This window comes from Ptychodera flava, chromosome 13 (genome assembly GCF_041260155.1).
Source record: "Ptychodera flava strain L36383 chromosome 13, AS_Pfla_20210202, whole genome shotgun sequence".
NCBI lineage: Eukaryota > Metazoa > Hemichordata > Enteropneusta > Ptychoderidae > Ptychodera > Ptychodera flava.
Window position 1 is genome coordinate 40,070,318 of NC_091940.1, and position 18,501 is coordinate 40,088,818.

At 34.9% G+C, this 18,501-nt stretch overlaps 1 protein-coding gene across 1 annotated transcript; it reads right to left on the minus strand.

The window, feature by feature from the left end:
- Window positions 1-391: 391 nt before the first annotated feature.
- LOC139148441 (cilia- and flagella-associated protein 418-like) lies at window positions 392-17,093 on the minus strand. The gene is made up of 4 exons (XM_070719897.1): window positions 16,826-17,093; window positions 2,531-2,728; window positions 2,028-2,176; window positions 392-1,672 (listed from the first exon to the last, which is right to left on the minus strand). Exons 1-4 carry the CDS (start codon window positions 16,954-16,956, stop codon window positions 1,566-1,568), a joined length of 585 nt encoding a protein of 194 aa, XP_070575998.1. The 5' UTR covers window positions 16,957-17,093; the 3' UTR covers window positions 392-1,565.
- Between the last annotated feature and the right edge of the window lie 1,408 nt (window positions 17,094-18,501).

Genomic DNA, 18,501 nt, shown 5'->3' on the forward strand with positions numbered 1-18,501 from the left:
TTTCCCTCGTTGTTGCAGTTTTTTAACCCTCGGAATATTTTTTTGTGCGAGGAGTGCTCCATGATTCGGTGAAGTATGTATGTTAACTACTGAAATGTTGTTTGAAAACTGTGAACGGCCAAATTTATGAGGACAGCGTTCAGCTTTGTGTAAATGCATGTCTACCTTACCGCTTCTGACTTCACCAACCGTTGGAGAGTCCCGATTTATCGCAAAGTTTCTCCTGACAGCGAAAGTCACTGTTACAAATATATTTTCTAGTACTTTGCGGATGTACACATGAGTAGCTTATCCGAACTTTGGTGTTTCTTTACGCTAAAACAGTTCCAAAATTTAGAGGTCGTGTATTGAGCTCCGATGGAGTAGTCATTTTTATGTACCCTGATTTCGTCAAATGTTGCGTGACAGATGAAATAAAGGTCAGATTTTCGTTTCGCAGGACTGGGGAAGTGTAGAGTTGTCTAACTTGTAAATGTTTGCTGTTAACAGAGATTTTTATGGTATGGAATGTAAACTTATATTTCGATACCTAGCAAGAGTTTTCTGCAGCGTCTATGGCTAAATGTACAGTGTTTTTATCGTCTGTTTTTTTCCTGTTGGCTTCGGCTAGAATCCAAAATGTGATCTTCATCGTTACCAGAACATTCACCATGACTAGTATCAAAAAAACCCTCAAAATTCTCTGTGTCATTACTCAGAACATGCCATGCAAGAGCAAAGTGTACATATTCAGAACGTCAGTTTGATCGTTAATGAGATTCAGTGTTAAGTACGAAGTACTGTTGTCGGGGACCTCTTGACTTAATATATTCCAAGAGAGATCGCACAAAGAAACCTCAGCAGGGTCGAGGGTCGAGGGTCTATGGTATAATATGCTTTAACTCTGCATACAGAAGCCTGAAAAATCAGTGCAAGCAACAAAGCATGGTTTACTAGTACCTGTTGTCTGGATGTTGTGGATATGGGACCGTATTAAGATGCTTGCTGATGATAATTGCAATTTTTTGGATGTAGGATTGAAAATGTATGCCAACAAGTAGTAAATATCAGTGTAATATGTTAGCTTACAAAAGAAGAGAACACAAAATATTTAAGTTGACAGTGAATATTAAAATTGGTAAATGTTATCACTGAAATCAGGAACTGTGTTTGATGGAAGTTGTGATACTAGCAAACAAACTGTCCAGAATTCAATAAAGAAACAATATCAGCATATGAGAGTGAACTTGACTGTCAGTAAATGTAATAATTTGCTTATGTTTTTGGTTTAAAAGTCTGTGTGTTTATTTGTGAGCATATTAATATGCACTTTACAAATTTATGTACGTAGTCTACTTTCATGGATCCATGACATGTGTACGCTACACTGGAAATCACCATATCAACGAACATGAAAATATACCTTTCATCAGCAGTTTTACAGGTCAATTAAGTGTACTGACCATTTTTGATTAATGTTGAATTCAACTGTGTAAATATTCAATGTTTGTTCTACTAGTACAGATGTATTTCACTTGGTAAAAAGAATCCATTGAAACTGAGTAAAATTCCAAAACTCCCATAGTTCAAAGTTTGTGTTTACCACAAACCCACTTCAGGTCAGCTTCCTTCTGAATGTCAACTAGATCTTTTACTGAACGCCATTTACATTGACATGCATATGCACGGGAACCTTCAAAGAAAAGAAAAGAAAATCACATATTTGCATACAATTTAACTGTTTACTTCATTATGGTGCTTGTAAATATTTCTGTTCATAGGTGCTTTTCTTGGGGACTTTGTTTCACGTTATCACCAGGTTTCAAATTTGCAGGGACAAGCAATGATTTTTTTTCCTTCAGTGACAAAGATGATCATTTTTATTCTGCATTTAAGACATATTTGACTGATACCAAAATCAAAGTATTGGTATAAAAAACATTTGTGGTTTGCATACAAAAGCAGTGCAAAAAATTGGTTCAATAAAACAAAAAAACACACAATTCACCAGTAGGTGGCGCACTTCAAAAGAGATGACCATTTCTTACCTTTCTTTTTAAGTAGCTTTGCACTCAATTTATTGAAGTCTGGGACATTATTTCTCAGGAAAAGGTAATCACAACTGGAATGCCATTCATAATTATCATACATAACAATCTTAAAATCGCAATCAGTGCATCGTAGTTTATCACAGCTCCTGCAAAAATAGCAAAAAAAGACAATGTTTGATTTCTACACATTTGTGTACACTTTGACGTCACACTGTCATGTCCAACAGATCCAGATTTCAGACAATACACAACCAGCCATTTGTTTCAGATTGCAACTGAGATGAGGAGTGCAACTGAGATGAGTAGATGTATTACTTCCCTTTTGAAAATTGACCAAAAAGCTTTATAACGGCAAAAAACAATAAAATTTCTTCACTATGAGGACATACCCAATTTGTTCATCAACATGAAATGAAAATATCTGATTGTCCAAGCATGAAGGATGCTCATAAAGTTACTGATATAAACACACTCAATGTATACCATTGGGCAATACTGACCTTTGTGACATTGTTGTACCCACACCAACAGGAGTACTGGCTCCACCGAGGTAAACTGGGAAACATTTCTTTTCAAGTTGAGAATTTGATGAATGTGAGCTTTCTTTCTGCACCTGTATCTTTTCTAATGGTTCAGGAGCATCACATATGTCATCTATCATAGCATCAAGGTCATCATCACCAAAGGATTTCTTGAACCTGAGGAGGAAAAAAACATAAATCTTATAGATTATGATCTGATAATAGATAATGGGCATAAAAAACACAACTGTACATTATTTTGAACAAGCACATTGCAAATCCTGCACCAGTATAAAATGCCATAGATCTGAATAATTAAAAAGTACTTAACATTTACATTTTATAAGTAGAAGGGTCAAAGTTCCGAATTTTTTTCTTTTATTTGCGTCATCATCTAAAGGACAAAAATTCCATTTGCAGTATAAGGAACCCATCACCCCCACTATCTTATTGAACAATGAAGCACCTTTCTAAAGAGCACAACACCTTGCTAGAGTTTAGAATTAATCATCGTCTGACTTTGAGTCTGCTACTCTTGCCACATCCAAGTCTCAAACTAGCAATACCGGTACTTTGATTGTGAGTCTGGTGCCATACCCACTGGACAACGATGCCACGTATCTGTAGTTGACTAACCCATGAAAAATGTCAAGGTGCTGGCATAACATGCACATGGAAAGCAAAATCTCCTTCTATTACAAAATTTATTCCTGAAGTGAAGGAAGGCCTCAGTGATTTTACTTTTTGATACAAATACATGTATAATCCTTGCAGATGTGTTGAGAGTCTCAGAAAATCAACTCCCACAAACTTCTACAGATGTTCAACATGTATGACAATTGAGATACCAGTAGTGTAGTGTCTATACACTGTTAACCACTGGATTGCTGTAACTCCATCAGTTGTTACATGCCATTGATATATTTTCCAGTATTTTTGTTATCTTTATGAGATACATTTTATGTTTTACTTTCCAAGAAACATCAAAAATGCTCAGAGCTAAGCTTGTCTACAAAGCCTGTTGTGTGTACATTTACTGGTAGTTATCTACCAGTCTGGACTGGAATTCTTTGTGTCATTGTCACTGCATATTCTACAAAATATTTTATACTGATGTGGCTAATACTTTGTTTGGACATACTTTTATGAGTAAAACGAGAATATGTATCTGCACTTGCCTACATATTAAAACATTATTAAGATCTTCCAACTTTTGTCCCTTCAGCAAATGTGGACCCTCAATATTTTGTTTTTCTGCATGTTCAAATATGAAAATTTACATTAAATGAAAATAATAATATAAATAATATTCAATGAATGTAAAGATATATTTTGTTCATTGTAGGAATCCAACTTAATGATCTTCTGCCATTAGTTTGATGGCAATCAATGAACCCATGCAATGTGTGTTAATGGTTATTCAAACACTTTAGAAGAGAAAATGGCTTTCTTTTATGTGAAAATTTATGAAGCTTTGTGATTCATTTATGGAAAAAATAAGAATTATTTTCCAATAGTGTAAACATCAACTGATAATTTGTGATAAGAGTCCCTTGTGTGGTTGTATCAAGTGTTTCAAATAAATCTGCACTTGTAGTAGCAGGTATAGTGATGATTTTTTGGTCGGAATAAGAGTTTTTGAAATAAATCTGAAGTGGGTTATACTGCTAGGCTGGCATTAAATCATTAATCATGAAATGATAACTCTGATTACATAAACAAGGACATTATGCTGAGCTACAATTTCAATTTCAGTGTGGTCATTATCTGGAAAACGGGGTAAATTTGTCAGCCAAGCTCTGAAGGTTACTACATCCTTGTTGATGGAGTACAGTTGTTAGAGATTGACAGTCAATGTTTTCATGTGAATGGAGATTTGAAATTGAACAGCTATCTCACTTTAGTTGACACAGATCTGTGGCTTCATAGCTTAAAAGAGCTCTGTGGTACGTGGGGGTTTTAATAGACATGAAGCAATTGATAATTATACCTATAAGTTTAGTCTGTGAAACCTTTCATGGTCAGAAATAATATACATATCAGATACATGTACATATCCTCTCATTTGACATCAAATTTTCAATACTTGCTGATATATTTTTGCATTGAAACTGAGATTGCTCAATTGCACGTCATTATCTTGGACATCTCTGATGAGCTAAACAAAGTTACTGATCATCAATTGAAAACCTAAATTTACATCTAATTTCATCATTTCTTTGGCTGAATACAAACAGAACCACAGGCAGGCTGACAAGATGCTGAATGCAATCAAAGGAATTGTATGTCAGAGTAACGTCACTGTATACTGATCAATTACACAGAAGATAACACTGTGAATTGTTACCAGGATGGACTTACTGCAGCATATGATATGCTCACATTGGCAAACTGTGTGTGAAATGAATGGGAAATAATTCAACTGGAGTAGCACACTGTTCAGCATTTACTGGTAATAGCCTTCAGCTATGAAAGTGATCAATGGACAAAATAACTACACAGTACACTGCATATGTAATGGACAGTTCATATCTGTGTTATTTCTATAATGTAAATGTTGATATTTTGAGCACTATAAATGCAAACTCCAAGATTAAGAGGGCTTGCAGACCGGGCTTGCAGGTGTCATTTCCAAAATTTTTAAATGATTCAGGAGACATAAAATCACAAACTACAAAATTTTACATTTTTCAATACTTTTGGACAAATTCTGACTTAATTGAGTGTAAACTGCCATGTCATTATTATTTATACTGATATTACTCTCATCATTACTTTAAAAGATATATTTTATGTCACTTACAAGAAAACAAACAAAACAATAACGGATACGTTGTCAATTGAAGTTTACCAAATTATTCATGAATTGCCTGAATATCATCACCAAGACAGATACTTTATAAGAAGAACAATTACACAGCCACACCGTAAATTGTTTTCATTTAACAATGTCAAGGCTCACTTCAAGTGTGAGGACAATTGAGTATACATAGTTAATATGAGATGGCAAATTTTGTTTGTTTGTTACTATGGATACAAGTCAAACTCTCATGAACCACATTTACGGGATGTGAATGAATACCTAATCAAGGTCAATAATGTGACTCATCAATTGCATGTTTTAACTTTATGAATGACAATATAAAACAATAAGTACTTTCACTTCATTGGTTCTCTGAATATTTGAAAATAGAGAATGCGCAAACACAGAAAAATATTTTTTCTTGCATAGTGGCATACAAAAGATGGTAAACAGTGTCATCATATCAATTGTTGTGCATTTGAAAAAATACATTTTTAAAAAGGTACGTTGGATATAAGATACATCTGAATGGTGAGAGAAATGATCGAATTTGATAACTCTTCCAAGCATTGTGTATGCTTGATGCAGAATATACAATAAGGATAGTCACACTACAGTATTAGTAAAGTTCTATTTTAAACACAGTAGTTCCCCAGTAGCAAAAAGCCTCCAGTACACAACATACAGGGATTTGTTGCTATGGTAAAGTGACCTATTGACCACAATACAGATGTTTTATTGGAACCTTGTGTTGAACTTTGTTGTGATATTTTGAAATATCTGTCAGGGATCTTTATTTACAATTTTCTGCGGTATTGTATTGAAGTTTTTTAATTTTTAATAGACTGCAGGAACATTATTATCTTTTGAAATCATTTTATGTTGTAATGTTTCTTCTTGAGAAGTTTTTGAAGTTTGTTTTAAAACCTGAAATCAGATTTACAATCAATGGTCAAATCAGTTCTAACCTCATCTGACATAAAATGCCATTACCTAAATATAATTAATCCTAAATATACACTTTGGTTCACAACACTAAGTGGAAAACGGTTAGAATTTTGATTTTAATTTTGAGAACTGAGTTCGGCAAGGATTGCCTTTCATTGGTAAGATCTTTGGTACTGATGAAGGACACAGTGGTTGTTCAAAAATTTCTGGAGGTAAAATTTTCCACTTTATAGTGTTGTGAACCAAAGTTAACCTTAACTGGTACAATATCCCAACACAGATGAACTTTCATAAACATTTAATCCTAAATATATCATCATCTTGTACGCAAGGCAGTGGTGTCTCTAATCACAGAAACTAAAACAATCATAAATGCCATACTTTTATTTTGACAAGATTTCTGCAAAAACCTGCTGTTGGTTTGTTGTCAACCCCGTCATGAATGCTTGAGGACAGTTAACTAGAAGGTAAGTCAGATATTGCATCTACCGGTATAGTGTGTTTTTTTTGGTTTGTGTCTCTGAGAATGTGTGCAAGTCAACTAGACTGTAGTACACAGTTCCTAGACATATTTGCCATGTATCACCAAGATTTGATTAGTTACCATAAGCATGCATTGGCAACAAGTTGGTAATTTTTTCCTGCAAGTCAGTAATCATGCTGTTCATGTCAGCAGTAATTATTTTTCCCTGCTGAGTCAACATAATTTGTTTTTGTATTGCAAATTGATAGTCTAAGAATAACACAACATATGTGGTTGTGCTCACAGCATTTGATAGGAGTGGCTTTGGTCCAGCTATACAACCCAGACCTCTTGGAAGTCCAATGAGGTACTGGTACATGTATCGGTATCTTGGTGTTTCACAGCTTTAGAACCAACTCTAATGCTCTGAGTTTTACTAAATTGGCAATTTGACACACAGTAACTTCTGTGATATCTGCTGATGTCAAGGTTTGATTACCATGAAATGTCAAAAAACAAGAAAGAACTAGTGTCCTTCAAATTATTGGGGTATAAAAATCATTGGTCGCAGTTCTCGCCTTGTAAATACGTATACAGTAGATATGTATCAAACAAGCACTGAGTTTGGTTTTGATCCATAAATTAAAGTTGAAATATGATTCGACAGCAAAATAATTGGCAAAAAGGAAATGTGAATCTTTGCCGTATGCTGAACTACCAGCCCAGTATATACGTAGATGTTATGAGAATGTCTTTGTCAAGCCTGACTATGCTGTAGGGGTAGCACCACCAAAGTCTGTCTTTAAAATGACTTTCTGTTTGTTCAGTCATGAAAACGGCCTGCTTTGGTGTCAGCATTTACATCTTGTAAAGCAGAGAAGAAGAAAAGATGTATGCAGGATGGTGTAATATCAGTTTGCTGAGGAACAAAGCATGACTTTTCATCAGAATACAGTGTAACTACAGTGGTGTAATTGGAGATAAACATGTCTGATACATCTACCATGGTGATGCTGTTACTATGGTGATTGTATTTCCAATGTGATTCTTTTACCATGGTTGTGGTAATTCACTTAATGATCTGTGACTCTAAAAATGCTGGGAATATGTTCAATCATACTGAATTCAATTAAAATGTAAATAATTAAACATTAATTGGATTTCCACCAAGGTGTAGTACAATTTATCTTCATTTTAGATTTGGATTCATTACATTTGAATTAGTAAAGCTTTCATTCTCTCAGACATCAGCAACTTATGACGTACAGGTACAATGCATGTATAAGATGTATCAGGTAGTAACATGGTAATAATTGGCCATGATTGTGTAAACCCACACAGGATCCCACAGAAGTTTGCAAAACCCTGGCACAAACCAATGAAGGTACTTTACATGTATGTTTACACAGGGAGAAGACAGAAGACATTGCTAGTATCTTGACAGAGATTCTACAAACACAGAGGTAATATCTTCTTTGATAAACAAATTCCAAGACAGTTAATGCTTGAGGCAAATCCAAGTTGAATGCACAATGTTCCAGTGTATACAATGTGGTTAGAAATAGCACAGTGAAATACTGTACTGGGGTATGAATGTTCTTCAATGACAAAATTTGTAATGTTTAGATGTTGTGTTTTGGCTGTTGATCACGTACTTTGAAGTGTGCAAATTTTTTGTAAATGAAATAAACTTTAATAATTGTCAGCATTGCTTAGAGAAAATACAGTTGACGGTACATTTTTGAATTAGTAGTTTTGAATGACGTTAAAATATCTGCTGAAATTTGAACATGGAATACCAAGTACATATTGTTTCTCAAAAAATCATTTCCCTTCATGGACATGCCCTAGTCAATACCGGGAACAGGGAGAGATACGTATTTTGTGTACTATGGACAAAACTTTCGGCTGTTCTGGAATAAATTGGCAAATGTTAATCCTTTTAAAAACTTGCTGAACACACTTGTATTTCTACAATGCTGCCTTTGCAATAGGTAGTATGTCAAAAATGCCTCACTTACATTGATGCAAGATTAGATTATCTAAAATGTACTGGTCTTCTAAATATAAGGAAGTTTGTGCTGGAAACAGGACTTTATCTATGTAGCAGTCTTGTGACCGTATTAATAATAATAACAACAATAATAATAATAATTTATTTATAAAGCATCTTTATCCACTGAGATAAAAAGTGATAAAAGACGCTATAAAAAGTATACTGTTATTTAAAAATGTAAAGACACAGGTAAAATGAGAAAAGTTCACAGCTAAAAGAAACAAGTAAAGAAATAAATTTAAATATCAACAAAAACGACACTTCGCACATCAACTCATCTGGTAAATATATCAACCCACACAGGTACATAAAAAAGATTAACTAAATGCTGTTTATTATCAAAAATTAGTAAATGACACATGTACTGATGTATACTGTTGTCTTGCTCTAACTGGGTCAGTTATTTTCACTCAGAGTGAAGCCATTTGCAGGGGTTGGCCAGATCAAATAGTGAAATAGGTCATTCGAGTGTAAGAAAATTATGAGGAAATAATCCATGTGCATGCACGCATACATACACGTAGCTGAAACTGAGCGGTGAAATGGCAGCATGAAGGCAAAGGTTTTCATAATTTTGTCAGTCACAAAAACCACAATAGAAAGAAACTGATGCCTCAAAGACACTCCAATTTATGGAAACATGTAACTGTGATATCTGAAGCAATTTGATAAATTTAAGCTCAATCTCCAGGCAAATTATCACGGCCAAGATTATTTAAACTTATTATACACGCTGTCATTTTCATCTGATGATTTGTAAAGTCTTGGGATGGATAAAGTAGTTTCCATGGCAACTAATGTACTATGGCAACCATTTGAGTGCATCAATGGTCTCAAACTCCTTAACAAATTTAACTCAAAGAAATACATTTGGATTCTGTTCAGCACTGCATGACTATTTTTTGTTACCCATTTTCTTTCACAAATGATAACAAGGAGACAATACAAAGTCACTTTGTGTTTGCCTAATTGAGGTCATCTAACATTGAAAAAGATTCTTTTGTAAATTTTTCAGTACATGTTCTGAATACCACTACATATTTCAAATATTCCACAAGTGACTCTCTGTCTGTCTGTCTGTCTCTCTCTCTCTCTCTCTCTCTCTCTCTCTCTCTGTCTCTCTCTCTCTCTGTCTGTCTGTCTGTCTCTCTCTCTCTCTCTCTCTCTCTCTCTCTCTTTTCCCCCAAATCCTCAAGTGATCCTCAATAATAGCTGTTATTTTTTTGTCCTCACTTCAACCCACTTAGGTTTTACAGCATTTATAAAGGGAAGGTGGTTTGCACCTCAAATTTGAGAGGGAATTTTTGCTCAAACTTTCCGTTAGGAAACTTTAAATCGATCCCTTTCGAAATCAAGGATAAAAATCTGGGGTTACTTAGCGAAATCTGGTTGTATAAAACAAATTACCAGATATTTCCAACACTTGAAATTCAAAATTGTTGTAATTCCTGTGTTACCTCTGAGGGCAAAAATAAATTTTTAATTTTAATAAAAATAATGAAAACTTAGGTTACTCCATGAGCTTCACAATGAGTCAGAACACGACAAAAACAGTATTGTAAAAGTTTGAGAGTCGGAATATCTGTCCCGAGGTGCATTCTACCTGGAAATACATGTATGAGAATAGAATCGTTTTCAGATTAATTACCATACATCATTTTTACTTTTCAACAATTGGAAAAGTGGACATATAGCCACATGTATCATTGAGTCAGTTCTTTTATTTTTTAATTGGAGAGTCTGACTGTAATGACCACTCAAGATTCTTGAGCTGTTTGTGTCACTTCAGAAGCCAATTTCGGCAACATTAGTAATATAATATTGTATCATGATGCATGCAATATCAATCTCAGTACAGGTATCATCACCTGATGTACCGGTATACGCTATGTGTCTGAGAGTCTGAACATTGGAAAGTTATGAAAGGTGTCCATCAGAGGACACGCTGATAAATTTGATTATGTCATCGAACCATTACATTAGAGTCTAATTTTGTTAGAGTAAGGTGATGGTAGCTCCACAATGCAATTCTATTGGATACTATCAAATCACAGATCTCCTCATCCTTACACTCTAAGTCTAACATTGTGGTGGGAGGCCGTACAATGCCGGGCAACATACTGCATGGTATGCAGGGCTAGGTAGATACATGTAGGCTTTCTACTTCCATAGCTGTATTTATCTCATTCATGTATGGTACTGGTAGGATAGTAGCCCTGCATACCATGCTGTGTACGGCCTCCTTGTGGCAGGAAGCCATACAATGCTGGGAACACACTGCATCATATGCAGGGCTAGGTAGATAGGCCTTCCACTTCCATAGCTGTATTTATCTCATTCGTTTTTGAACACAACTTGAAGGTTCAAACTCAATGTAGTGTATTGATTTTCAGTGCACTTACTGAATACACAATGACGTCATCAAGACACACAATCAGGACAATGACAATTCAGTTGGTTGGTGTGCCTATTGTACGCTGGATTACAGAACTTTACACACTGGATCTCATTCTAGCTCAACATGCATTTTAACACCTCACTGCTATTTGGTTGATTTGATATAATTACAACATTTCTTTGGACTGTAGTACAGTTATCAAGACATTGCTCTCATCAGATAAATTTGCACATTTAAGAGAAACAATGATGACAATCTATGATGAATTGATTTGGTCAAGTCCAGAGAATTTCTTATTCTCTCACAACAAACAATAGTTCACTGTCATAATGGACTGTGGTTATCTTTTGTGGTTCTTGGCCATCTTAAGCCTTTCTCACCCATCCACAATTAGGTAATTCAGTGAAGATACAGACCCTGGGTCTAATAAGCCAACAAGTAAGGTCATACAGAATCGGTATGAGCATGAATTTTATTGATTTGAGCAATTAACCTGTCACAATTAGTAATCTTTGAATACCTTGATGAACAGAATGCTGATTTCCATAGACTTGCCGTAACTGACTTTATAAAAACTGATTGATTTTTATCCTGTAGTTTCTTTTTGACTCTCGTTCTCTTTGTTCCCTAAAACAATTTTTTAAAAAGTGTTCTCTCTCTTCATGTTTCACAAACAAACCAAATTCCAGTAGCATCATTGACAACTATACTCTCACAGTGCAAACATCTGGATATACACTGTACACATTGATATTGACAGAAAAACTGTATACCCGGCAGCAATCAGTTCTATACATACATGCATTAAGTGGTTCCTTGGAAAATTGTTAACTTGATGCAACCAGTCTAAAGTTTCATCTACGCCAGGAGCTGTGAAGTTAAAGCAGTGAAAATACTCCCTAGTTCAATCGGCAGTCTTGCATATCAAATGCATTTTCTACATGAAGCTTTTCCCTATCCAAGCAATTTGAAAGCTTACTTGGTTAATGTACATCAACTTTGAAATTTTGTAATTTTAGCTTACAGGACCATTGAATTTGCTTTGATAAAAGTTATGTAGAACTGTATATGGTTGAACAAATGGTACAGATATCAACTGTCTCTGCTGTACAATGCAAAATCCTTTCAATCCCATTTCCCTACACAGTGATCCAATTTTGCTGTTAAAAACGATAATCATTAAAATAATATTCTGTGATTGGAGGGTGCAAATATAGTTTGTCTGGAGATGTAATATTGAATGTACTGAATGATTCTGCCAGTCAAAATATTCTTGAATTCTTATTGCTGATAATAATAATATGTTGTATTTTGTCTTGAAACTATCATTGTGCAATTGAGTTTCTATATTGAGTCTAAAATTGTCATTTTGATTATATGCCTCTATTAAGGTGTACATGTACTTTAACAGTAAGAGGACATTTGCACTGTGCACTGTAAGAATAACAACCGTAAACCTTTCATAAAGACTTAGGATTAGAGCAGGGTGTGTTTTCACTAATGATGTCAATCTATAGATTTACTCTCAGTCTCACTTCACCTGAGAATATTGATTTCTCTCTTGCAGAAGTGGAACATGCTGACATCAAAAGCACTGCCACTAAAAATACAACATTTTATGACAACACCCATTTTTTTGTTTTAGTAATTTCATTTCTAAATCCAGATATTTTTGACCAAGTCTGCTGAAAACAATTATGTGTTACATATTACATATGGAGCCAGACCTTTCTTATGCTTCACAAAAATCAATTAACTCCCAAAGCTGTTGTGGCAAAGACAGCTGGGTTTAATGGTTTATGATACAGCAATGTCGCCAGCTATGTTGTGGTGTGCCAATTACTGGCTTATGGCAGACACCAGATCATTGGCAGTAGGTAGATCCGAAGTCTTGACTAGGGAATAACTATGAAATTACTAAATATGTACATGTATTGAAAGCCTAGCTGTTGGATGTCAACTAATGAACATACTGTTTTGGACTGATGTTTAAGTCATTCACGGTACTCACAGAAAGTTTGATCTTTGTCACTGATTGTTGGATGAAATTAATACGTACTGTCATGTTTTGAGCAAACGAATATACACGGTAGGCAGATAACTGATATATATGTTCAGATGCATAAACAAATTTCAATTTTGTGGCAATGTGATGGACAAGAATCAAGCTGCACTCACAGTGAACCAGCCTTTAATGCTTGCACAGTCTGCCACAGGCAAACTTATCACCTTATAATGATCTCATTTCACACTGATTGAATTTGATAATGGATAATGCTTGATGTGAAATTTCAGTGGTCAAGTCCTTCACTGGTATAGCCATTGGCTATACTGTAATTATGAATGACAGACATTCGGCATCTTACTGCAAAGGACATGTTGACAAGAAAATTAACTTGAGATTAGGGAAGGTTTTTAATTTTTTGCTTGTGCAATTTAAACATGTCACGTCAAATAACAAACACATTAGACAGAAGTAATTATTTGGGCAGTCACACCACATTGAAGTAGTGGAATTGTGCACAACAGTGAAAATAAATAACTTACATAGTCACAAGCTTAGCAATTTTGAGTTATACCGGTACACTACTATCAGTGTGAGTAATAACCTGCATTCTTTTTACTAATTACTAGTAATTTTATTGTTTTTCTGAAAGTAAAACTCAAGATCCATACTGTTTTTTGAAATAAAAAAACTACAGTGCTTTTGTTTTCATCTGTTCTCTACTTTCACATTGTAACTTCATTCCATGATACTCAACTCAACAGTCTTGTGGATTCATTCCTTTACCGGTACTTCCATCCATTGTTAAAAACTGCAATATTTCCTGTCTCTCCGATCAAATCACATACACAGAAACAGACGTACACACACTCTACTGGTACCTATGAGAGACTAAATCATTGTACTGTACAATGTGGATGTCCTCGTAAATTGACTTCAGAATAGCTACTGTTTCTCAATAACAATTCAAAAACTGAGTTTCAAATTTCAATAAACATTTGATAGTTTGATTTTCATATAAAGAAAATTACAACCAGATTACCATTGCATGCCAAACAACCAATTATATTATCATTATTTGATAGAATTAATTCTAATATGTCACAGACAGATTTCATGGGCAGTTTTACTTTAAAGTCAACTATAAACACTGCAGGTCAAGCTGTTGATAAATTTTTATTGCTGTTTTATATTATGGCCATGATTGTAAATCTACTTAAAAGCATAACATGAGCTGCCTGAGTGTACAAATACCATTTACAATAACATTGACTTTCTGACAGTAGAGTTTAATAGATTTTTCTGTATTATGGCACAGAGAAGATACTTGAAGTGCTATGGCCATTCTACCAGAAAACTTTCAAAAAGTCAATTTTCATAATATTTGATGAAAAGACAGTTATCATATTGCCGGTTTGTTATTTTCGCTACTTTTCGTAAATGACTAGATCAATTCGGTAAATTTATCTGAGAAAAAAGTGATTTATCATAACATTTGCAAGTGGCATTAAATGTAATTTACTCACTTCTGAAACTATAACAATGTTGAAGTTCAATTATCCATAAAATATATTCAGTTTCCTAAAATTTCCTAAATTATACCTTTGTTTATCATTTGTCAGGGTACGATAGTGTAACATTCTACGTCATTTCCATTCCTTTAAAACAAGGATGTCATTTCTTGCTTGTTCTTCCAATTGTGGACGTACAAAGTACCAGCCTGACAAACATGTGACACACTGTGTACAATATGCAGATGCTGTGTCATTTATTCATTTATTCAAATTGACAAATGTTGAAAATCAATCGCCAACATTAAATTTGGACAGCTGAACATCAGGCGTATCCTCATGATTTTGAATGTAAAACTTTGAAATTATATTTTACAAACAGAACAATAATATTAGGTAATGCAAAAATGGACTGGTTTGAACCACCTGTTGCAAAAACAAGAACAAGTATTCTGTCAACTCTGTCAAGTTTTCAACCATCAACCTACACGATCTCCAGTAAAATCTTTGCAGTGTAGTCTTGCATAACTCTATAGTGAGAACTCACACAATGATGTTTTTATTGTATGAAAATATCAGAATTTCTTGAAATTATTTTCATTTTCTATGACTGCAAAATTTTACTCTGTGAATGCCATGGATAATCATAATTACACTGCAGTGTGTAATTGAATCGAAATGACAAAACACCCACTGAGTTTCAATTAACATTCCAATTTTTCTGTGCAAATTAAGTACACAACTATTTCATTGAAATGTCTGTCATATTATGACATTTCACAGTGTATTTCAGTTACGGGACAAATGTAATTTATTCATTCATCATTGTTCAGTTGTTTAATTTTTTTTAAGACCTGGAATATATTACCACAGTACTCAAGGACAATACAGGCACACAGTGAACTGAATTTGTGAGTGAGAATACAAAGCCGTACAACGACTGACCTTTGAATATTTTCATTCAGAGTGGGCTTTGTTGTGTATCTGGGAAATGTACTGTATTTACATAATCAGGTTAGATAAACAGCTACACAAGGCAGCTGGCTAGCCTTTATAATCTCTCATTGAAACTCAACCAATAGCACGGCTCAATACATTGGTAGTAAAGATTGTGATGGATTCATAGACACAATCACAAATCCGTAAATCTATTAATAATCTTCTTGAAACCTGTGTATCCGTATAGCAACAAATTTTTCTTTCTTCAGCAGACATGACCGATATCATTCTTAAAATTGTCGTTACAGAAATAATTAATTAACTATTATTTAAGCTATATGGTTAGTTTAATTATAAATATAAACTGGTAATAATTACATCACAGGGCTATGATATGAGTAGGGCAATTTATACCAATCCAACATAATTAATTTAAAGAAGATTCTTAAAATAGAATCTTGTTGCCATATAGATCTGTAGCTGAGGATATCAAAACTACACTTTTCATTTTGTTAATTTGTTGGTGTAGATTCTACTTCATTGCAGAACATTATGTTTTAATAGACAAGTATCCGTTTGTGTGAGAAATTCAAGAACAATGCGACAATAGTTGGTACAATTTGGGAAATTCTAGTAAAGTGGGACAAAATAAAAACCAGAAACCCATCTGGTATATGACCATTCATAATAGCAGTACCACATAGGGAGAATACTTGATGAAAGTACAATTGAACCGTGCCCTACCCTCTGAATAATTTACAGTGACCGCTAAGTACCAAATAACAACTGACATTTCTCAAGGTATTCTACGGTTGGTTCATCTGGTAAAATTAAACTACGGGGGGATCGGCCTGTCAGGGTTACAAACTGAACTCAAAAGAGTGTGACAAGAACGAAGGATACGTGTCGTCCAAGCCTAGTAACAGTTACCATAATCATCAACTGAAACTCAATTAATGCGATGATCGCAGTTCAGTGTACAATGAGCGACTACACGTCGTCTTGTATAGAATGTCTTAGTGACCCTTTCACGGGGAACTCCCGACTTGGCCGAAGAGAGGTCTTAAAGTGGTGATGTTCCCTGTGAAAAGACACTCACTACAGGTGCTATGATATCTTGATTTGGGAAAAGACACGTTGCTCGTACTTACCCGCTTTTCGTCTTTTTCGACGCGTTCGAACTACTCGTCTTATTTGCTTCTTTACTTTTGCTCTTCCTCGGTGAATTCGTACAAAATTTGGTTTCAACTTCATCTAACAAGTCATCTATGTCATCCTCCATTGTGGATCGGTAACAAGTCACTCACACTGTACACAAACCAAGTGGAAATAGGTCTGTTTCATAGCTATCCGCTTCTCTTCGATTTACAGCTATACTTACGGTAGCTAGCAGCAGCCATACTCTAACCTTTGACATCAATACGACAACATAAACGAATGATCGTACTTTAAGATTGTTGGGGGCGCTGTATATCATTCGTGATGACTGGTCTTTCACATTCTGCTCTTACCCTGTCTGTTTCAGGACTTCTTGAGGGGCGGGAGAATGTGGAAATTTTCTTCCAGTTAGCAAGTACCTCCGTAACAACCACAAAATATTTCAACCAACCACAAATATTTCAAACAACCAAACAAAATAACAACAACCAAACAAAATAACAACAACAAACAAAAAACCTCCCAATTCATCTTTTGCGTGCAGCAAAATTTTCTTGTCAAAAACAAACGGAACAGTGATCACTAGGAAAAATAAATAGAAAGTAAGTGACTTCCCGCGCCTGCCGGAAACTACTCTTGATGAATATATGCACAAAGTGCGTCTGGTATGTTATTTGAATGTGATGTATAATTAGCTCATACACAAAAGTTTTTGGAACTATGCCAACAGTTTGGAAGAACTGTCTCAGAAACTTTGTTCAGTTTTCAACGTACGGTAGTAAGGGACTGGTCAGTTTCTTCGGCCTGGGGGTGGATTATTTATTGCCAAAGTCAAAAAGTGGCTGACTCCTACCCCCTCCCCCCTTTCCAACTTTCGAAAACATTGTGATCCCCCTATTCCAACTTGGAAAACAGGGTGACCCCCCCCCCCCCCGCGACAAAGGTCGGGTACACCAAAGGGTGTAATTTAAATTCAACACACACATACAAACACACAAACACACAAACATAGATAGATAGATAGATAGATAGATAGATAGATAGATAGATAGATAGATAGATAGATAGATAGACAGACAGACAGACAGACAGACAGACAGACAGACAGACAGACAGACAGATAGATAGATAGATAGATAGATAGATAGATAGATAGATAGATAGATAGATAGATAGATACGATAGATAGATAGATAGATAGATATAATTTTCAGGGTATGTTTTAAACATTCGTCATTCTGTGTTTGATGAAATTGTTGATATGTCAGTTGTAAGATAGGAATTTCAAAGTGTCAATTTTAGAGTTTGAATATAGTATGAATGACCTGTGAATGTATTTCACCCTGGATATGCCTAACCAGATGTCCTGAACTGTTGTACACTAAGAGAGAAAAGCAGTAAATCAAAATCTTTGATGGGTGTTCAGACTTGCCAGCCATCGAATACATCTCCTGAGAAGCCATAGAGAGCTATTTTTAAAAGCTGTAGCCAAATCTGATATGCGCAGTGTCTGAGAGGGCCCTTTCTTTTAACATTGAACCATGAAAGCACAGCTAATAATGACAAAAACTGCCTTTGTTAACTATTATTTTAGTCATGTTAAAACCACCTTTTTACAGAAAACCTGACACAAGGAAAATGGTTGCATCAATGAGAACAAAAAATATCT